This window comes from Trichoderma citrinoviride, assembly GCF_003025115.1.
Source record: "Trichoderma citrinoviride strain TUCIM 6016 unplaced genomic scaffold BBK36scaffold_3, whole genome shotgun sequence".
Classification (NCBI taxonomy): Eukaryota; Fungi; Ascomycota; class Sordariomycetes; order Hypocreales; family Hypocreaceae; genus Trichoderma; species Trichoderma citrinoviride.
The window spans coordinates 2,611,021-2,633,296 of record NW_020194711.1 but is presented as its reverse complement, the minus strand read 5'-3'; the positions used below and the strand labels follow the sequence as shown (position 1 = coordinate 2,633,296).

The 22,276-nt window shown below is 48.2% G+C and overlaps 6 protein-coding genes across 6 annotated transcripts; 5 read left to right on the top strand and 1 right to left on the bottom strand.

The window, feature by feature from the left end:
- Positions 1–7,022: 7,022 nt before the first annotated feature.
- Positions 7,023–7,520, top strand: BBK36DRAFT_1193449 (hypothetical protein; the record flags this gene model as incomplete). The annotated part of the gene is made up of 1 exon (XM_024896815.1): positions 7,023–7,520. One exon carries the CDS (start codon positions 7,023–7,025, stop codon positions 7,518–7,520), a length of 498 nt encoding a protein of 165 aa, XP_024752494.1.
- A 381-nt stretch (positions 7,521–7,901) lies between these two features.
- BBK36DRAFT_1113928 (hypothetical protein) lies at positions 7,902–8,849 on the top strand (the record flags this gene model as incomplete). Its single annotated transcript, XM_024889963.1, has 1 exon — positions 7,902–8,849. The coding sequence occupies one exon, from the start codon at positions 7,902–7,904 to the stop codon at positions 8,847–8,849; it is 948 nt and encodes a 315-aa protein (XP_024752493.1).
- Positions 8,850–10,197: 1,348 nt separating this feature from the next.
- BBK36DRAFT_1193435 (L domain-like protein) lies at positions 10,198–13,264 on the top strand (the record flags this gene model as incomplete). Its single annotated transcript, XM_024896814.1, has 4 exons — positions 10,198–10,887; positions 10,921–11,577; positions 11,633–12,373; positions 12,464–13,264. The coding sequence occupies 4 exons, from the start codon at positions 10,198–10,200 to the stop codon at positions 13,262–13,264; spliced, it is 2,889 nt and encodes a 962-aa protein (XP_024752492.1).
- A 716-nt stretch (positions 13,265–13,980) lies between these two features.
- Positions 13,981–14,409, top strand: BBK36DRAFT_1097659 (hypothetical protein; the record flags this gene model as incomplete). The annotated part of the gene is made up of 1 exon (XM_024889108.1): positions 13,981–14,409. A coding segment is annotated over one exon (429 nt), but the record flags the coding sequence as incomplete, so codon positions are not given.
- Positions 14,410–15,581: 1,172 nt separating this feature from the next.
- BBK36DRAFT_1113124 (thiolase) lies at positions 15,582–19,564 on the top strand (the record flags this gene model as incomplete). Its single annotated transcript, XM_024889872.1, has 3 exons — positions 15,582–16,459; positions 16,571–17,316; positions 18,309–19,564. The coding sequence occupies 3 exons, from the start codon at positions 15,582–15,584 to the stop codon at positions 19,562–19,564; spliced, it is 2,880 nt and encodes a 959-aa protein (XP_024752490.1).
- Positions 19,565–19,658: 94 nt separating this feature from the next.
- Positions 19,659–21,899, bottom strand: BBK36DRAFT_1113300 (hypothetical protein; the record flags this gene model as incomplete). The annotated part of the gene is made up of 1 exon (XM_024889894.1): positions 19,659–21,899. The coding sequence occupies one exon, from the start codon at positions 21,897–21,899 to the stop codon at positions 19,659–19,661; it is 2,241 nt and encodes a 746-aa protein (XP_024752489.1).
- Positions 21,900–22,276: the final 377 nt, after the last annotated feature.

Genomic DNA, 22,276 nt, shown 5'->3' with positions numbered 1-22,276 from the left:
GCCAGTTAGGTAATATAGCTTAAAATAAAGCAATCTTATAGGTCCCCCTTTTACTATTTACTCTTAAATAGTCTTATAAATATAGTAGAAAGTAAAGTCCCTGCTAAGTTTAAAAGTAATATAACTTCTAAATGCCTTATTAAAAAAAAGGGCAGGGTATATATTTAAGGTCTTTAAACCTCCCTAGATAAATATAAATAATAGTTCTACTAATTAGCTAGCAAGGTTAATAGCTCTATTTACTAGTATTAAAGGGCAGAGGGCAATAGCTCTATCTACTAGCATTAAAGAGTATAAGGCAGTTAGGACTATTATTAAAGCTAGGGTTAATATTCTTAGCAGATTAAGCTATACTTAAGGCATAGTTATCTTTTAATTTATTTAATTTATTATTTATACTAAGGGTTTAAGAGAAGAGGGCATAGGCATAAGATTTATAGCAAGGTCTATAATTAAATATAAAGGCTTTATAGCATTAGCCTTTATAGCTTTAGCCTAAGCATAAGTTACTATAAGTATTATCTTATAAATAAGCTTATCCTACTCTTTTTCCTGCATAATATCTAGCTAAAGGTCTCCTTTATATAAAAGGCAGAAAAGCGTATTAGCATTAATATGTTTTTTACCTGCCTAGTAAATAATAAAGATTTAAGGCTTTTACTTTTTAAAAAACAGCTGCTAGTTTACTAGGTAATACTTGCCTTTAAGACAGCTAGATCTTATACTTTAAAAGCAATCTTAAATAGCTATATAGTTAGTAATAATATTAATATAAGCATAGTCTAGAATATATTAAAGCTTTTATAACACTTATATAAAAGCTGCTGTCTTAAGTTTAATAGCTTTATAATTATATTTAGCACTTATTAATAACTTAAAAAAGAAGAGAATAAGTCTTAGGATTCTATCTTATAATTAATATAGCGCAGCGCTAAATCCCCTTTATTTACTTTTATTTATATAAAGTTTAAAAGGCAAGGTATAGTTTAAGTATACTAGGTCTATAGCTAAGTAAAGTTTATCCTTTAAGGTCTTTTAAGCTGCTATTACTTAAGTTTATAAGTCTTATTACTGCTAGTTTACCTTTATTATATATTTATCTTCCTTAGCTTGCCTTTTAAAAGTGTCTATTTTATCTAGCTTTTTAAAAAGAGGTAATAGCGTCTTAATAACATAGGCTGTTTAAGCAAGGTGTATTAGTAGTATATAGTAGAAACTAATAGCCTTTAATTTTTATAAGGGCTTAGTATAATATGCATAGTGGTTTATAAAGCGCTTATAGTAGCTTATAATACTAAGTCTAGATTCTAGGTCCTGTAGATTTTTAAAAAAAGCCAGGTTATAAATTATATTAGTTTTTTCTTTTAAAGTGCTAAGTCCTAGTTAGGATATATAGTATTCTAAAGCCTATAGACTAGCTTAAGTAAAGTAATACTTTTTAAAGAATATAGTATAACCTAAGTTAGTAAGGATTATAAAGATAATATCTAGATATTTAATATAGTCTTTTACTATCTTAAAATAAATAATAATATTATTAATATACACTAATATAAACTTCTATAAGTACTATTAAAATATTATCTTTATCTATTATTAAAAGAAAGCTAGGCTAACTGCTAGTTTAATAATACTAACTATAAGTTACTTATATCTATAGTAAAGGGTAATAAAGGCAGTCTTTTATCTATCTTCCTTAATAATAGGCTATTAAAAAAAGCCCTTAATAAGATTAAGTAAAGAGAAGATAATACTGCCTTATAAGTAATTAAGAATATTATCTTAGTATAGTAGCAGGTATATATTTAGCTTTAACTTAGTATTAAGTTAGTATATATTAATAACTAACTATAGCTTACTATTTTACTAAACTATAAATATTAAAAAAGCAACTAGACTAAGCTTATTAAAAGGGATATCCTTAATAACACTATCCTCCTTAAGTAAGTTAAGCAGCCTATTTATAGCTTATTTATTATACTATAATAGACTAAAAAGTCTTTATAAAAGATTAAAAATATTAACGCCTAGCTTAAAGTTAATAGGCATTTTTATACTATTATTAAAATAGCTAACTTTAAGCTAAAAAAGGCATTTATACTTATAAAGCAAGCTATAGATATTATTTATAAGTTTAAAATTAAGGTTAATATTTACTTTACTTACTTTTATATCTAGCTCTACTAAGTCTAAAATATAAAAAGGGTATTTATTTAAAAAGTTAAGGTATTCTAGTTCCTCTTTTATATTAAGTCTAAGCAGGTTAAACAGCTAGATAGCTATAAATATACTAGTTTAAAACACTAACTTTTATATAATAACTGCTACTAGTTTAAAAGTATTAAAGAACATGCCTTTATAAATATAAATAAGGACTAGGCTAAGGTTTAAAATTAAGAGCCAGGCTTTATTACTAGTTACTAATATATAAGGCAAGCAGGCATAGGCATAATATAAACAGTTAGTATAAATAAAGGGGGTAAGGTAATATCTATTAGCATAAATAAAAAGGCTGCTATACTTAATAAGGATATTAAAGCCTTATCCTAGGTTAATTATTACTAAATAAGCTGCCTTAATAACAAGGTCTTTAATAAAAGGTGCTATATTTAAAAGGCATAAGACAGAAATTAGTCTGCCCTTACTTATATTAAGATAGTTATAGCTAGTGCCTTCTCCTTAAAGGATATAAAGATAGTATATTTAAAGGAATAAATTGCCTACTAGCATACTATAGCTAAAGAAGTCTATAATAAAATATATAACTTTAAGGTTTATAACTATACTATTTATAGCCTAAAAATAAAGTTAAAGCTTAGTTATAGTAGTTACTTAAAAGGAATTACTGCTAATACTATAAATATCTATAAAATAATAAATAGCATATTCCTTAGCCTTAAAGAAAAAGGTTAATAAATATAATTAGTTAACTAAGGATATAAAGGAACTAGTGTCTACTACTAGCTTATTATAGCAGCTAATAGGCAAGTAATAAATAGCATAAAGCTATATAAAAGACTATAGTTTAAATTTAATTTATTAAGCAAGGCTTAAAATCTTCTCTACTAGCATTATATATAGTAGTAGTTTTTTTTACTTTTTTAATAAGGGTTTTTTTTATTTTTTTAGTAAAAGAGTCTTTTATTTTTTTAGTAAAAGAGTCTTTTATTTTTTTAATTATTTTAAATCTATAGTTTACTAAGTAATATTAAAAGAATTAATAATATTAGTAACTTTTAATTAAGTAATAAAAATATAAGTAGTCTAGGGTAGTATATTAAACAGTAATATAATTCTAGTATATAATCACTAGGTTAGTTTAATAAGCTCTTAGCAGAAGAGCTAAAATATATAAAGCTATTATTAAAGTTAATAGTAGAACTTATAAAGCAGTTATTATTAAAGTTTATTAAATCTTAAGGCGGATTATTAATAGTCTTAATAAAAGATATAGTTATTAAAAAGGCCTTAATAGCAGTTAGCTAGGCAGGTTAGTTAATCTTATAGCTATCCTTCTAGTCTAAATAAAAGTAAAAGCAGTCTTATCTAAACTTAGTATTTCTTATATAAGAATTACAGTACTTATTATCTTAATATCTAGACTTATTTCTTATATAAGAGTTACTATAATTATTCTAATTACTATAGTTATCCTAGTTATTATACTAGTTATCCTTATTATAATTATATAGCTAATTATTCTTATTATTATTATAACCTTTATTACTATAGCCTATATTAAATTAGTAATTATAAAAGTTATAAGTTAAGTTATATAGCTCTTTTATTTACTTAGTAAGTTAGCTAATTTAATTAGCTATAACTATAAATTACTTATAAGCTAGCTTTTAGTCTTATTATATAGTAAACTTATATATAGTTAGCTATTATTAAATATTAATAATAGTATTTTAGCTACTATTAATATTTACTAGTTTAGCTAGGGCTAGGTTAGTATTTATTACTAGGTAATAAGCTATAATGTCTTTATTAATATCTCCTGCCTTAGTATAATAAGCAATCTTATAGTTTATATAGGTTTAAAAAGAAAGAGAGTCCTTTACTATAAATAAGTATTTAAGTTTATCTACCTTAATAAGAATTACTCTTTTATTATCTTAAAATCGCTAGTTTAATATAATAATTTATAGGTTAAGGTTATTAATAAGGAGCTTCTTAAATTAGGCATTTAAAGATTAAAACTATTTAGCACTATTAAAAGTTAGTATACTTATTAAACTAGGGATAAGGCATTTTAAAATAGCTAAGTTACTATATTTTTTTTAAAAGAATTAAAGTATATTAATATATGCTTAAATAAGTGTTTTTATAATATCTAAGGTAAAGGTTAAGACTAGAAGGTTATTATAAGATATATAAAAATAGTCCTTTAGGTTATAAAATAACCTAATATAGGTATTACTATAGCCTAATTATTAGCAAGCTAAATAGTTATTAAGATCCTTTACTAGGTTATTTTATAACTATAGTTAAAATCTGCTAGAATTATTAAATTAAGGTTAGCGTTTTATATTATCTTTAGTATATAGTCTTATAAGCGCTAGTGTAGAAGGAGTTAGTATAAAAGGTTTATAAAAGTCTTAGTAAAGGGCAGAAGGCAGTGTATGCAGTTTAAGGTATTTATATTATAAATATAAGTAAAAGGGCAGGTAAGTAGTACTAGTATATTAGCTATATAGCAGCTATAGCTATACTAGCGCTAGATTTTCTATAGAATATATTAAAGATTTAAGCTATTTAGCTAAGCTAGGGCTAAGAGATAAAGCTAAAGGAGTAAGTATAGAAGGAGTTTATAAAGCGCTAGCTTTTACTACTAAGTCCTTTATAAAGTAATAAACCACTTTAGTAAATTAAGCCGCCTAGTTTAAAGGTAATAATTAATTATAAAGGTCTTTAGTAAAGGCTATATCCTAGACTTAACAGTCCTTATTACTAGTTATATATAAAATAGCCCTAGCAGCTAATAAGGCTGCTTATAAAAGAAAGGGCTTAAGGTATATAAAATAGCTAGTATTAATCTTATCTTAAGCAAATAGTAAGAAGGCAGTATCCTTTTTAAAATTATATACTATATATAAGGCGTTTAAATTAAAGAGATTGCCTATTAATGCAGGGCCCTCTCCTAAGTCCTTTTTATAGGCTTTTAAGAGGTTTATAATTAAGGTGTAGGCTACTTTTATAAATCTAGTACTTATATACTAAGGCACCTGTTTAATAGAGAATAAGCCTAGGTCCTCTTTTAAAAAAGGACTAGTAATATATACTAGTTATTTACTATTATAGTAAGGCATAGTAAAATTAATATAAGAATAGATTATCTAAGTTAAGAAAAGGGATAGGCCTACTAGAGAATTAATATAAAAATAGGTTATTTAAGCTAAAAGGGTTAGGACTTTTAAAGGCATCTTTTTAATAGGATAAAAAGCATTAATATAAGAATTAGCAGGGGATTTAATTATAAATAAGTTAGCAGAGGTATATAATTTATAAGTATAAAGGCTAAGAGACTTTACTAAAGTGTCTTTAGCTTAATATCTTAGTATATCTTAAACTAAACTATTTAAGAACTAGGCTAATTAATAAAAAGCAGCTCTTAAATAATAAGCAGTTTATAAATAGCATATCTAAAGCAGTTATATTCTTAACTAGCTAAAGGGCAGATAAACTACTATAGCTAGAGCAGTTATTAATAGCTATTTAAAAGTTAAGTATAAACTTAAGATAAAGTTTACTAAGTTACTTATTAATGCTAATAATAATGCTAATACAGTCTAATACCTTAATATAGCAGGCAGGGTTTCCTTTATAAGCAGTGCTAGATTTAACTAAGCAGGCGCTATATTTAAGTAAAGTAAGTTAAGATTTACTAAAACTAAGGTAGTAAAAGCGCTTATATTTATAAAAGCAGGCAAGTAGAATAAGTAAGAAAAGAGTAAAGTTAAATACATAAAATATATTAATTATAAAGCTAATATAAAAGGCTTATAAAAGACAGTTAGTAATTTTATAAAATTAGCCTAGTAAAGGGCTTTAAGGCAAGCGGCTTTTTTCTTAAAAATAAAGCATCTATTAGCAGCTTTAAGAGGCTTATAGTTAGAAAAGGGCTAAATGCCTTTTTAGCAGCTAGGCATAAAGCAGGATAATTACTAAAGGAGTTATAACTAGTATTATAGTTAGCATAAACACTAAAAGAGCTAGAATAGCTTAACAGCACTTTTAAAAAAGACTACTATTTATTATAAAGCATAGAATTTAAGGATTCTACACCTTATAAGATTATAAAATAATAAAGTTAATTAAGGTAACCCTTATCTTAAGCAGGGATATATAAGCATACTAACTGCATAGTAATAAATCTATTTTAAGCAAGTTAGGGGCTAATATTATAATAAAGCTATTATACTAAAATTTCTATAATTAAAGATCTATAAAAATATTAGTATTGCTTAAGCAATTACTACTATATTAAAGAACATAGTAATTAAAATAAATAATTAAAGCACTAGACTTAGGTGTTATAATAAATAATAAAGTGTAAATGCAATAAATAAAAGTAAGATGCAGAAACTAAGCTAGCTACTAAAGCATAAGCGCAAGTGTCAGGACCTATATAGTCTAGGTCAGGTGCGGCGGCACGTGATCCATGACAGGCGTTGTTTAATAGCAGTCACACACATCTCGCGTACGTATATGTAGCAGGGGAGCATCTCAGTCAACAGGGACGACTGATATCATCAACATTCAGATACAGAGCTCGATGTAGAATCGACTAGAATCACCTGGTTTATTCAAAACCCCGCATTCAAGCAACAGCTTCCATTCATCAAGATCATAGGCTTGTTCTCTGAGGAGCACGCCTCGATAGTGCAGAACTACAACACCTTCAATATCCCCCCCGACAGCTTCAAATGAGCTTCGCACACAGCCCGAGTATCCGCTATATTCTGGGACTGAGCCTGTTCATTACGTTTGCTACATTCTTTCTCTGGCCGGCTGCCTCAATGGAGGGCCTCGGCAGCAAATCGAGTCCAATCGACCGTCTCCGCGTGACGATTGAGCAGACCGAGTCCTCTCCTCTCACCATCACCAGCACTGTCTTCAACGACAATGAATATCCCGTCACTATCCTGCTATACAACTCGCCGTTGGATACGGCCGCGCCAACAATCGGCCTGCTGACCATCACGCCTGATGGCGCGGCACAGCCTCTTGACTTGCCCCGGATTCAGCTGCGCAGGGAATGGCCTCCCAAGCCTGAGTCACTGATTCAGGTTGAACCTGGCAAGAGTCACTCTGCGGAGATTGTCCTCAGAGATTTTATCACATCGCAGCTGGAGAAGAAGGCATCTGTTGTTCTCAAGGGCAAGTGGGATATGGTCTGGAGCAGGCAGAAGGAGGATGTTACTGTCGAGATGTTGGAGAAAGGGCAGCGACAGGGGCATCCAGACATGTTTACCGGCGCGTTTTCTGCTGGGAGCTTGGACGTAACGGTTTCTTAGACGACTTGACTCAATTTAGCTTGTAGTCCAACATCGTGGTTGATGAGCAAGCCGAAGGCATGGTGAATCGAGGTAATACTTCAACTTTGTACCTGAGTGGCTTGCCCTGAGGCGGGTGGCTTGCAGCGCTAAAACATCGCCATTGTTAGTGCATGTACTCACTCAATCCATTTCGTTCCATTCACTGAAATCTCCTCCAGTCATCAAATCAATTGCGGCCGATGCAAGAATTCCAGGATCAAAGAACAGGAACAGATGCGCGCATTCTTTGTCCGCCGCCATGGTCATTGCAACGCCCGTTGCGATAAATGAAGCGTCGTTCCAGGCTTCCCACATCCCTTCTCCCGTAACGTTGTACGCAGAGCCCAGCCTTCTGAGAGGATGAATCGCGAGTCAACCATCTCCCCAGACACACCAATGCCCAAGGGCTACGGATTCCTCAAAAAGGGCAATCCGTTCATGACGGCGCTCTGCCGCCGAAAAACGCACGAGGCCAGAAAGACATTATACATCGTCTCAAGCCGCGGCAAACAACAGGGGCTCAGGGCACCCAAATGGATCATTCACCAGGTCTTTTCCGAAGAAAAGGCAAGCCGCGAGAGGAGACGAGGGGCCGTGGAGAGGCGTGACGCCGCCACTCAGGATGCGTTTGCGGCGGCCATTCTGAAGAGCTTCCCCAAGATTCCAAAGCAGGATCTGACGACGATCCTCAAGCGCACCCTCAGAAAGCGCAGCGGCCGGGTTGGCCGTACGGGAACGCTCGACTCGGACAAGAAGGCACATCTCGCGGTCCAGGCGCACGTTCGGCACTGCCACACGGACTACGATAAGCTCACCAAGGAGACCCGGGACCGGGAGGCGGCCAGGAGAGCTATCCGAGACAAGGTGTCCAAGCTTCTGGTCGAATGGGGTGGCAAGCCAGCAGCAGTGAAGCCAGGAGGCAACAGGGACGTGGGTTCAAGCGACGAGATGAGAGAAAGCCGGAAGAGTCGGGCACCTCGAAAGGCCATGGCCCGGACGACTCAACGCCTTGTTGCACGCAGGTCGTCTGTGTCAAAGGTCAAAGAGCCGCCGAGACAGATTCGGCCCTCTCGGAGACATCATCCACGGCCGCAGCCGCAGCCGCAGCCGCTACCGGTGGTTATCGACTTGACGCAAGACGATGATGGAGACGGCTCCGAAGAGACCGCATCGGCAAGTCGGGCGTCTTCCGAGGACGAGTACCAGGATTCATCAGGGCAGGAAGGAGGCGACGGCTCGTATGAGCTGTCCGACGCGATGGATTCTGACGGAGATTACGAGGTTGACAGCGACTGGCTGTCTGGCTGAGGCTGTGGGCTTATAAACGGAGCAGGTCTGGTGGCATCTGGAGCTGTGCTCTGTCTTTGGTCTCGTGTAATTGGGCATAGCGACAGGTTGGTTAGAGAGCTGGTAGGTTTTGAACATTTAAACGGAGTTTCCACCACGAGGGTCTCCTCTGTGCCTTATCGTGAAACTGTGGGATAGAAATAGAACCTTGCTCTCTGGGATCGAGTGACGTGCATCTCATTATTCGAATCTCCATCATCAATCAAAGCCAGGGTGGAGAGCATCCAAATGAGGGCACATTGGGGTCAGGGTACCAATTACCGATGCACGTACCCTGTCCGCCACACGTCAAGCCACATGCACCAACCCGTGGACTTCAGGATCAGGGCTCAGGTCAGGTTAGCACCTCTTGCTCCGTATTATAGCGCCCTTCCCGGCCCTCTCTAGCGCTGGCCACGGCTCGCCTCCCGCCTCTAGCGCCTCCAGCCGCCGTAAATTAGCACCACATCAATTCAGGTTAACCCCACGTGATGGGCAGCTCCTTGTCACTCCCCTGACCGGGATTCAAATTGATGGGTGTGGCCATGCACGTAATCTGGCAGCAACACGCTTCTGACAGCTGCGATCTGCCTCGTCGGTGCTCTCTCTCTCCCTCTTTCTCCTCCTCATACGCGCCCTGTCTATCTTCTCCAGTCGCTCCTTTTCGACAAGTTTCGCCTCATTCCGTCTTCTGTTGACGAGTACATTCCTTACATCTCCAACCCTTGGCACCTGTTGCCGTGATATCTCCAAGTTGACAAGACAAGTTCAGGCCAGCTTTGCCCCTCTTGCCGTCATCGACTCTGCAGCTCGCCCTTGCTTTGATCCATCACACAGATCGAACCGATCACATCGACGCTCGACATCCCGAAGCCCACCCCAGCTCAAACAGGCCGCTTCTCCAGTACAGCTCAAACACCACCTGCAAGGGACTCATGTCAAGATGGACACCTCTCAGAGACGAGTGAGCGGCATCCCGCGCCCTTCTCGGCTGCCTCGCCCTGTCTCGGGTATCATTCAACCGGCACCACCATCGCCGGCTACCAGCTCCACGTCCTCGCTCCGTCCAAGGCCGTCCCGCGATAGTCTGGCTGGAGATGCGTCTACCAGTAGCAGAGACATCCAGAACCCAAAGCTGCGAGCTTCTACCTCTCGTGGACAGCTGAGACCCTCCGCCAGCACTACCAACGGACGTGCGCCTGCTCTGCGAAACTCTACGTCGAACACCCAGCTCCGATCCAGCTCCTCTCGCACTCCCGCTGCTAAGCCTGCCGCTCCAGTGTCGAAGCCTGTACGGGCCGTGTCATCGTCCAATCGAAGATGGAGCACCATGACCAACGCCCCAGCGGCGCAGTACAAGCCTTGGGCAGAACCGGCGGAATCCGATAGGGATACCCTCGAACAGGAGGCGGACACGACAGAGCCATCCAACGACATTCTCACCTCATATCTGAACGATTCTGCAGGCGTTCTGGATCAATTGGAGAATCACGAGTCTCCAGTTTCCTCCCCAGGAAGGGCCACGACGCCTCAGATCACCTCGCCAAGGCCTTCTCTTTCCGAGCGTACAGTCGAGACCCTTTCGCAGCTGCCCTCGTCTCCTGCTCTGAGCAAAAAGTCGTCCTCCTTCTTTGATTCAATAAGGCCTATATCGCGTGCCGAAAGTTCAACCTCAAGGCCGGGCTCCAGCTACACCTCCGGCGGCTCTGCAGGGCATTCGTCTCGCCCGGCTTCAAGCGGAGCGCCTGATGACATGGGATTCTCGAATCCCAGAATGTCATCGGCCGATTTGTTCCAGAGGCGTCGTTCAGTCATCAGCGGCACCTCTGATCGAGTGCCAGCTGCTGCCTCCAACAGACTGCGCCCAGCAAGTCGTGCGTCCGGAGCCGTCTCGAAACCATCCGCCTCCATGCCGGATGTTAGAAGTCCTAGTCCCACTAAGCTAGGCAAGACTCCAACGAAGCCCGCTCCAAAACCGGCTCAAAAGCCTGCAGCCACATCTGTGAAGAAGAGGACATCAGTGTATGGCCTTAACAAGAAGACATCGATGCAGGCCCTTGGTGCGGGTGATGGTCCGGCTGCTTCCTCCTCGTCGTGGGATGGCACTATTGCATCACCTGCCCCAGCGGCGAAGGAATCTGCTGCTGAGCCGGAGCAGCCCACTCAAAAGTCCTCGACGGCGCTTCGAGATCAGATCGCCAAGGCAAAGGCTGCTAAGAGAGCGGCAATGAAGCAGGCGCCCAGCGCTGCGTCGACGACTGATGATGTGGCAGCCCCATCCACCAATGGCTTCGATTATGCTGCCGCGTTCGATGACCCCTTCAACCTGAACAAGGGCCAGGACGCCGGTCAACAGGTCCTGAAGCAACGTATCGGAGCAGCAAGAACTAGTGGAAAGCTGAACATTGCAGCCTTAGGATTGAAGGAAATACCAGGCGAAGTCCTCAAAATGTACGACCTGGAGACCATTGGAGCCGGTGGAAGCTGGGCAGAGAGCGTTGAGTTGACCAGGCTGATTGCCGCGGATAACGAAATAGAATCGTTGGACGACGCTGCGTTCCCTGATCTCAGCCCCGAGGAGCTTGAGAACGACGAAGAGGGCCGCGGTAATATATTCGGGGGCCTTGAGACACTCGACATGCACGGCAATCGGCTGGTATCCATTCCAATGGGCTTCCGCCGCTTCACCCAGTTGACCACACTCAATCTGGTGAGTCTCTCCGTGGCCCTGATGTTGGTTGGCGTTATTTATTCACACTTCTTAGTCGTCCAACCGTCTAGAAAATGGATGCCTTGAAATCATCTCGCAGATGACGGCCGTCCGCGACCTCAAACTGGCCAAGAACAACCTCGCTGGAACCCTGTATCCCGGCCTCGCGGACCTGAGCGCTTTAGAGGTGCTTGATATCCACGGAAACCAAGTCTCCTCCCTACCGCCCAGCGTCGAAAAGCTGTCTCGGCTGCGCGTCCTCAACCTGAGCGAAAATAGCTTTGAGTCGCTCCCCTTTGAGGGGCTCTCGAAGCTGCCCCTTACTGAGCTCGACTTGAAGAAGAACAAGCTTTCGGGGACTCTGATTGAGGAGCCGATAGGTTCCCTGCCGATGCTCCAAACGCTTGACATCTCGGTGAACAGGCTGACCCGACTTGTGCCTGCCGACGCCTCCATCAACCTTCCCGTCGTCCACACCCTCACCCTCTCGATGAATCGACTGCAAGAGCTCCCGGATATGACCTCATGGACAAGCTTGATTACCCTTGCAGCAGATGCAAACAACATCTCCAGCATTCCCCTGAGCTTTACCAGCCTCGAAAGAGTGCGACAAGCCGACTTTTCCAGCAACGACATCCGAGTCGTGCCGCCCGAGATTTCTCGAATGGACAGCCTCACGATGCTGCGACTGAGCGGCAATCCGCTCCGCGACAAGAAGTTTGCTTCGGCCTCGACGGATGAGATCAAGGAAGCGCTGTCGACGCGACTGGAGCCCCCTCCTCCCTACGAGGAGCCCGTCTCCCAAGCACCGATCGCCACCATTATCACGCCGCCAGACGCGGAGAAGAAGCAACAGCCGGACAAGGTTTCTACAATTGCCGCCGAGGATACTGATAGGTCGGAGGGTGACGAGGACTTTGCCACGCCTCCCACGTCTGCGCCGCATTCGCCCACCAGATCCCGTGCTCAGACCGTAGTCAAGGAGACTTGGCAGGTCAAGCCGGGCGGACTCCTGGACCGTTCCCGCACCGAAGCGTCTTCCCTGAGCCCCGAAATGTGTGCCGAGCTGTCGAGGAGCTATCAAATACGGCAGGCGCAGCTTCACCACAACCTCCTGAGTGCGTTCCCCGGGTCGCTGCAGTTCTTCTCGCAGACTCTGACGTCCCTGTCCCTGGGCCACAACAAGCTCTCGGGCGAGGCCTACCTGACTGAAGAGCTGAGCCTGCCGGTTCTGACGGAACTGAACTTGAGCTCGAATACCATCACCAGCCTAGGTCCGTTGACAAAATTCCTTAAAGCACCCGCACTGGAAAAGATTGACGTCTCGCTCAATCGCCTCACCGCCCTCCCGCTAGATCTGAAGCAGAGCTTCCCCAGCCTCAAGGTACTGCTTGCGTCAAACAACCAACTAACGGAGCTTGATCCAGCTACCATCAAGGGCCTCAAAGTTGTTGATGTGTCGAGCAACGACATTGCTCATCTGGATCCTCGGCTCGGTCTGCTGGGCGGCAAGGACGGGCTCGAGCGGCTCGAGGTGGCGGGCAACCGGTTCAAGGTGCCCAAGTGGAACGTCCTGGAGAAGGGGACGGCAGCTACGATGAGATGGCTCCGGGGCCGCGTTCCGGCTGCCGAGATGGAAGAATGGAGAGCCGAGAATGGGGAGGACGACGATTCCGACTTGGACTAGTATGCATAAGCTCGGGGGTTCGCTTTCACCCTTCGCCTTACCCGATGCTGTTTCTACTGCTACAACAGGGGGTCTATACTTATTTTTCTACTATTTACATTATTTCATCTGCCCCTGATCGGGGTCAGAGCTGTATATTATCATATTGGTGGATTGCGTGTGCATAGACATGGTAGAACGATGTATGGAGTATGGATATTAGGGAACGGCAGCATAGGTAGATATACCGCCTGGGCTTGCGCGATGGCGCAAGCAGTATTGATTAATCAGTAATGTATATATTTGTTAGCTTTGAACAGCTGAAGTTGCGGGCTGGGATGCATCTACAAGGGAGAAGTTAGTTACAGAAGTATACAGTCTATCATTATTCGGCATTCATCCAACTCTTTGACCATGTGAATGAACGTGTCAAGCAGGAAAGGTAAGGCAGGCACTGCTACAATTTCTCATGCTTGGAGATGATATGAGCAAGGAAAGTCCGTCCATGAACACGCCCAAGCTTACTTTGGCCGTGGCGGCTTCCAAGTACATGACCTAAGGTAGATAGTCTTCGTTTCGAACCACATCAACAGCTCTACCATTTGCTGCAAATATCAACATTCAATACCATCGCCCGCATGCGTGAGGTGAAGGCTTTCATACTCGTATCTTAGACGGGAGCCTGACATCGCATACGCCACAGATCACGTATCACATATCACATATCATTTGTCACGATGGCTTCATCGCCCACAAAGTTTGCGATGCGCAACAGCAACGGACACAGCCCGAGAACAGCGCCGCACAGCCAGAGACTCGGCCGCGATGTCAACACAACATCACCAGTAGTTCCATTCCCGTACCCGTACCCATGGGACGACGCGGAACACGGCCTCCACCCCGAGGACGACTTCCAGAGCGAGGGAACGCCGTACGACCCGCGGGCGATTGTGCGCGTGCTGATCCCCGTCTCGATCGCCGGGTGGCTGCTGTTCGGGGTGATTTGCATCCTGTGCATCAACGGCCGGGGCAAGGCGGGCCGGTGGATCCCCGAGTGGTACCTCGACTCGGAGGGGACGCGGAGGGACATGGCGCTGGTTGTGCTGTGGTGGGTTGCGGTGATGGTGCTGTGGCCGGTGATTCTGCCGATGCTGCTTGTGAGGAAGGTGGTGAGGGTGGTGAAGAAGTGGATTGTTAAGAGGAGGAGGGCCAGGATGCTGCAGCCGAGGGAGAGGGAGGGGGAGGAGGAGGTTTGAGGGGGAGGTTGAGGGTGTGTGGTGATATGGGGAGTTTTGGTGTTTTGGTTGACCTAGGGCGGTTTTTTGGGTCGGTTATAGGGTAGGTGATTTGGTGGAGATGGGGATATGGATATTGGCGCATTGCTTGTGGCGGCATGAGGGTGCAGAGGGAAGGTTGTAGGTGTGTTTATGCTGATGGGAAAGAAAAGGAAGCAAGCATCACGGAATTGAACATTGATTGACACAAGTGAGAGGTCAATGAGAGAAAAGAGGAGATGATGAGAAATGATTTGAGGCATAAAGAGATGCTGGTTCCTGGGCCAGACCCTGAACTCGGCCTAGCGCCTGTTCAATCCCAGATTTTGTTTTTCCCGTTCCCGGTACTTTTGCTTTGTACTTTGCCGGCTGCACGAAATGAGCGGGCAGGCATTGTAGGGTGAGGTACCTCGTACAAGCTGCACCACCCTCTTTTTCTTCCTCATTCACGCAACATCGACGCACGACCCCGATCGACCACCACAGCTCGACTCCCTCTGGCCGTACCTCTCTGCTGACCGGCACGGATGCTTCTAGGAGAAGATATAGACGACGAGCATCTTTGTACAGCAGCTGTACAGCGACGACGCGGTTCAATCGATGGGATAAGACTACTACTCCAGAATACCAGGCAGACGCATTGATTGTCTGCTTGTTCGTTCGCACGCTGGGACGGTCGTAGAGGTCGTGCCAATTCGACCCGACATAATCCGGATCTGCTCTTGTCGCTCTTTCTACGGGACTCGGCTCAGGGTTCGACAATTCACGGTTCACGGGTTACGACACGCGGGTCGCGGTTCTTCAGTCACGAGGCGTGTTTGAGAGTGTCTCTTGATTGCTCAGGCGCTCGCTTCGAGGGAGACTGAGGGCGGAGTCGTGCCTGTTCGGATCCACATCTCTCTCTCTGCTTCTCTCCCTTGGAGTCTGTAAAGCTGCTGGGCTTTTGACGGTGAAGCCAGAAGGGACAGGGTTCCGGCTAAAAGACGCTTCCAACTCGCTCGAACCTCGATTTCCCCTCGATTCTACACAGATCACGGATACCGTGCTTCATACTCCTATCTACGATGGCCTCTGACTCCGAGGCGGACGCTCCTCGCGTCAATGGCAGCGTCGAGGACATTGCTCCAGGTAGCCTTGACCCGGCGACGCCCCAAGACGCAGGCATCCATTCGCTGTCACAGACGACGCTCCCGTCCACAGAGGTTCCAGGGTCTCCCGTGGACGCGGGCCGATCCTTCAAGACGGAGGCCGTGGACGACCGGCCGGCCATCACCGTCATCCCGTCGTCGCTGACGCCACCGCCGTCCACGCAGGTCGCGGCCGGCAACGGCGCCTCAAGACGCACCTACTCCAACTCGCAGCAGTCGACCCTCTTCTCGCCGCCGGCCACCATACTGAACACGCTGCGGGAGCGAGACCTGGAGTCCGACTACACGCCGCCCGCGCCGCACCAGGTGCTTGAGGCGTCGGCGGACGAGCTGCGCGCCATGCTGCAGACGTGTATTGCCGAGAACCAGAAGCTCAAGATGGAGGCGGCGCACCACAAGCTGCAGTATAACCTCCTGAGTCTGCAGGCGGACGAGGAGTCCAAGCGCGCCGCGGTCGAGCACGACATGGTTCGCCGCGAAGTGGACGCATTGCGGATGGCGGAGCATTCCCGGCAGGCGAAACGGGAGCTCAGCACCGCGTCCGAGTCGCTGCAGAACAAGTACCTGCAGATGAAGATGTGGTACGAATCGGCGCTGGAGGAGAAGGAGGCGCTCAGCCACAAGTTCAAGCTGGCCAAGAAGGTGATCCAGCAGAAGATGGAGGAAACCATGACGCTGGTCGAGGAGCGCGAGATGCTGCTGAACCGCATCCGGGAGAATCGCGAGCACTTTCACATGCTGTGCAGTCCGGGCGGTATCTTTCACGGCGCCCTGACGCCCAAGGCAGCAATGGCGTCGACATCGCAGCCGCAGCAGCCGCAGCAACACCATCATCACCACCAGCAACAACAGCATCATCATATGGGGACATCCCGCGCCCTGCACCGGGATGACACCGACGGAAGAGAGCACGGGCTCTCGGCCCTGCTGGAAGCCATGAGCCAGAGCCAAACGCAGGACAACAACAACGCGATGGCGGCGGCGGCAGCCAACAGCAACAACAGCGCGCCGTCAACGCCCATGGTCATGGCCCGACCTGCCTCTCGGCTGGTCAGACGGCACCAACGCAATGCCCAATCCATGTCCTCGCTCCCCACCACTCCGTCGAGCAGATTACGCAGCGACAGTGGCGGGCTGCTGCCGTCGGTGAACCTGGTTGCGCAGACGGAGCCCAGATCTCGCTATTCGCAGCGACGATTTGTGCCGTCAACGCCGCCTTCTCAGAGGTCATCGCGGCGAAGGAGACGCGAGAGCACCATCTCGGTGGAGGACACCGAGGAGCTTGCCCGGCAGGCGCTGGAATCAGTAAAGGCAGTACAGTCGCTATCATCACGAGAGGCACCTGCTGGGGAGTTGGTCAGCTCACAAGAAGACGACGATCAACTTCAGGACAGTCAGGCGAGTCAGGCGGCGGCTGAGCTGCTGCGTCGGCACCCGGGACAGGGGCACAGGGCGGCGCCATCATCGGTCCGGGACGGCACCGCGGGGCCGGCCGAGAAATCGGCAGCCATGCACGCCAAGCTGTTTGCCGGCGGCAGAACGGCAACCGGGGCTGAGAAGCGGAAGCTGGCCGTTGACGGTGAAGCCGGAGCCGATGATGGCGAGAGCCCGCAGAAGAAATTGAGGGCCGGTGGGAGCGCGTCGGAAAATCGTCGTGTTGGGCTGGGGATTCAGTACGGACATTGAACAGGGTTCTGATTCGAAAAGAGTAGAGAACCGGTTTTTGAGTTGAACTCGGTTCGGACAGGTTGAGGCTGAAGCGATGTCTTTGACATGATTTTCTATTTTTTTTCCCTTGTTGCACAGTCACGGCTGGACGGTGTTGAGATTGTGTGTTTGAGTGTGCCATGCGGTTTATCTCGAGGTTTTTGTTCTTTTCTGATGAATGATGACACACCATTTGTTAATTTGGCTTGAATGTTTGGGAGGTTTAAGTTGTTTTGAAGCGGTCAGACAGAATGGAGGCGGGGCGGAAATGGTCGGCACGGGATCGATCGGCTAAGGGGTCACGGTATACATAACAGCACGGTGTTGTCGGGCATATCAGTGTCTGGAGCGGTTGTGAAAAAGTATATACGGAGTATGAGGGAACCAAGATGGTAAGCCTTATTAGCAGCAGGCGATCAGACAGTAAAGACAAAGAGGCATTTCGGCACACATGTTGGTTACATGATACCAGTGGAAGCCGCGCATGATGAGAAAGGGGGATAAGACCTTTGCCGGCAACGGGGGGCGGAAGCGGCGTCTTTGCCGGCTCTCACTTCCGGCCGGTTTCCCCGCAGGCAAACGCTGAGGGATTGATTGAGCCTGGAGGACGAATACTAGCAGCCCCATTGCCGACAGCAATTGCCAGGCGGCGGATACGGGGAGGTGGGTTTTTTGTTTAGCGGCGGGGGGAGGAGCCGGGGAGATGTAAGTCGAACGTGTGTAAATGCCTTGATAAATGAAAAGCCGATGGCAAAATCGGATGGGATTTAAGAGTTGATTCTGTGTGAACTTTGCCCTTGTCATATCTTTTTATATGAGCTTTCATTTTTTTTACCCGTTGTCTTTTGTAGCTTCTCATCAACTTTCATCACAGAACTTCCCAAACTCATCAGCAAAACCATCTACACCAACACAGCACAGCACAGCACAGCACAGCCACCATGTCCAAAGGCCTCGCCGCCATCCTCACCAAATCCCCCTCCGACACCGTCATCCTCAGCTCCCTCCGCACGCCCATCTGCCGCGCCTACAAGGGCCAGCTGAAGGATGCCTACCCGGAAGAGCTCCTGTCGGTAGTGCTCGCGGCGACGCGCGCCGCCGTGCCGGAGCTGGACCCGGCGCTGGTCGACGACGTGGGCGTGGGCGTGGTGCTCTCGGAGCTGGGCGGCTCCAAGGCGGCGCGCATGGCGCTGAACCACGCGGGCTACCCGACGAGCACGAGCCTGTTCACGGCGAACCGGGCGTGCGCGTCGTCGCTGCAGAGCATCGCGCTCGTGGCGGCGCAGATCAGGACGGGCATGGCGGACGCGGGCATCGGGGCGGGCATGGAGAGCATGACGAAAAACTACGGGAGCAAGGCCATCCCCGTCAACGTCTGGCCGGCGCTGCGGGACTCGGCGGAGAAGGATGTGAGGGACTGCGTGATGCCGATGGGCCTGACGGCGGAGAACGTGGCCAAGCGGTACGGCGTGGAGAGGGCGGTGCAGGACCGGGTGGCGGCGGAGTCGCACGTGCGCGCGGCGAGGGCGCGGGACGCGGGATGGTTCGACGGGCAGGTCGTTCCCGTGCGGACGAGGTTCCAGGACGTGGACAAGCAGGGGCATGCCGTGGGCGAGGCGCGCGAGGTGACGGTGGCGCGGGACGACGGCATCCGGGACGGCGTGACGGCGGAGTCGCTGGCGCGCCTGAAGCCGGCGTTTGCGGAGGACGGGACGAGCACGGCGGGCAACTCGAGCCAGGTCTCGGACGGGGCGGCGGCGACGCTGCTGATGCGCCGGAGCACGGCGGCGGAGCTGGGCCTGGGCCACCGCGTCATGGGCAAGTTTGTGGCCGCGGCGACGGCGGGCTGCGCGCCGGACGAGATGGGCGTCGGGCCGGCAGTTGTGATCCCGCGGCTGCTGGCGCGGCTGGGGCTGCGCAAGGAGGACGTGGACCGGTGGGAGATTAACGAGGCGTTTGCGAGCCAGGTGGTGTACTGCCTGCGCGAGCTGGGGCTCATGGAGGCGTGGGAGAGGGGCAAGGTGAATCCTGATGGCGGCGCGATCGCGCTGGGACACCCGCTGGGGGCGACGGGGGCGAGGATGGCGAGCACGTTGATGCATGGGCTGAAGAGGGAGGGCGGGCAGGTTGGTGTTGTGAGCATGTGTGTTGGGACGGGCATGGGCATGGCGGGCGTGTTTGTGCGGGAGTAGATATGCCCAGAAACAAGATGTGATGTCTCGTATGTAGCTATCGTCATGTACTTTTATAATCCATAACCCCGTGTCAATAGACTGTTTCTAAACACTAGATAGGTGCTGCTGCCTTCATGTCTCTGGTCTGCCTGAAGCCCCTGACGAGCCCCGTCGTGGCATCTCGCTCGATACCTCGTCCCTTGACGACGCCTCTCCTGCCCGCACTCTCCAGCTTCATCAATCCACATCTCACCCTCGCATAGTGGCCAAAGAACTCGTGGGCTCGGGCGTCGGTGCCTCGCGTGACGCCGTGTCCCAGCGTGACGCCCCAAGCATCATGGCCAACGCGAATGGCATGGGCGTCCGGCCTCCTGTCAGGCTGCAGCAGGACCGAGTATATGCATCCGGTGTAGAGCACCACCGCGTTGTTGTGACCCGACATGTTGGCCGGAAAGTCCCAGCTCTTGCCAGCATCCATGGAGACGGGATGCCACGGCGTGACGAGCAGCGAGCCGATGCGGCACAGCGCCTCGCTCGCCACATTTGTCTTGAGCACCATGGCCACCTTCCTCGGCCCCAGAGGGGTGCGCACGCGGGAGCCGTGCTTGAGCTTTCGGATTTCCGTGACTCTGCCCGAGGCCAGTTCCACGGCGGTCGAGCCGGCGAAGCACACGCCCGAAGAGTTGCGGTATCTGGCCATGGACGGAGGCGGAACGGGAGAGGTTGTGGTGCCGCTTCTGCTGTTGCTGTGGTGGCTCAAGACGACCCTGGACGGCTCAGGGGCCGGGATGCTGTCAAAGGCGGTGTCCAGGCGGTCGCGGCAGGCGATGAAGAGCGGGCTCTGGGAGCCGAACTGGAGCGGCGCCGAGTCCTTGAACGAGTTGCAGATCTGGCGGCTGAGGGCGTTTGCGTACGACGGCAGAAAGTGCCGGCCCCATTTGGTGAAGAAGTGCGGCGTCGACAGGGCGAGGCTGATCTGGCCCTTGGGATGCTCTCCGCTGAGGTCCTCCAGCAGCGACTTGTTCAAATCGTCGGTGAAGTCGCCGCTGGGTAGGGATTCGATGAGTTGAGACAGCTCTTGCCGCTTCTTGATTTGTTGGTTTGCTAATGCCAGCGACTTGTATTCTCCGTCGGATGCGAGAGGGAACAAGGTCGAGATGAAGCTGAGGACGAGGGCTCGCGACTCGTGGTAGGCTGCCTCGGCGGCGGAGAGAGTCACCAGCTCAGAGGATGTATCGCTTCCGCCGAGGCGTGCTGAGACGGATGCTGATGACGGCCTCTCCGCCTCCTGAAAGGTGAGAGTGGCCTCGAGCATGACAGAGTCTGACGCCTGCTCTTCTGGTGCCGTGCCCCTGAACCGAAGCCAAAGGTCGCGTGACTGTCCGTACTGAATGTTCCCCAAGGGTATCGTCAGCTTCTTCTGCCGATGGCCGAGTTCAACCGGCGCCTCCTTGTCGACAGCATCACCAGTTGTCTGCTCGATCTTGATCGGGGCCGCATATCGGAGGGTCAACGAAGCATTGGTTGCAAACGTGGCCTGCAGGTTGGCCACGGCGTGAACAAAGACGGTCCCAATCATGCCCGCGTCCGGAATGAAGGCGTAATTGCCGCCACTAAACTCAGCGATGGACTTGAGCAGCCCGGATCGGAGAGTGTAGCCGAAGCCAAACGTGTGGATCGTGGCCGGCAGCGGCGGCATGGCCCTCAGCTTCGGGATGTACCCCTGGGGCGGGCACATGTGGTTCGGCTCTCCGTCCGTCAGCACCATCATGGCCGGCACCCGATGGCTGCGGCCCTGCTCTCTGGTAAAGAGCTTGATTGCGTCCAGCATGCCGTGCCAGAGGTTGGTCGAGCCCAGTGGCTGTAGGGCCTTGACCCTCTCGCGGGCCTGCTCCTTGTTGCTGTCTGTCATGGGCTCGAGCCACTGCACCAGCTTGGACTCGGTCTCGAATGTCACGATGCCCAGACGGTCTCTCTCGTCCATGGTTTCGATGATTGTGAAGGCGGCGTGCTTGGTCAGGTCCAGGACGGACAGGCCGGTTTCTTCGCCTCCTTCGCCGGGCACGGGGGCCGCGGCGCACATGCTTCCGGAGACGTCAATCACCAGGACGATGTCGCAGGCCACATGGCTGATTGGCTTGGGGGGCTCCTTGGGAGGCTGGATCTTGACGAGGAGAGCGTCTTTGGAGGGGATGTGATGGAGTTGAAGGTCGACGGGGATGGACGGAGCATCGTAGGGAGGCGGATCCGTTGCCGCTTGGTTGGGCCTGTCCTCGTCGATGGAGAGTTGCTCTAGCTGGGTTTGGACGACCGGAACGCCGATGGCCTGATGCTGCTTGTTGAGGTTGGTCATGGCTGCGAGCTTGAGCTGAGGTCTCTAGGTGTACAAGTACAGAGAGTTCCAGTCATGCTCGCCTGAGAAACTCATCCACGGTACTTATATGCAATACAGATGCCGTTGCCTTGACCATTGGCCAATTCACCTTGCTCGGGACCAGTCCATGCCCTTCAGCCGCAGCGACTCTTGGGCTGGAGAGCCTCCACTTCGGCACCTTGGCTTGGATGCTTGGATGCTTGTAAGACGCGGCCAATGATTCAGCCGCCGTCGACTTCAGGCAGTCACCGGCCTGGGCCCAGGACTCGACTAGACCGCTGGTCAATGTCGATTTCATCGTCACATCTCTCAAGGCATCAATCTGATCAATCTTGTGCTCACCGTCCATCTCCTCG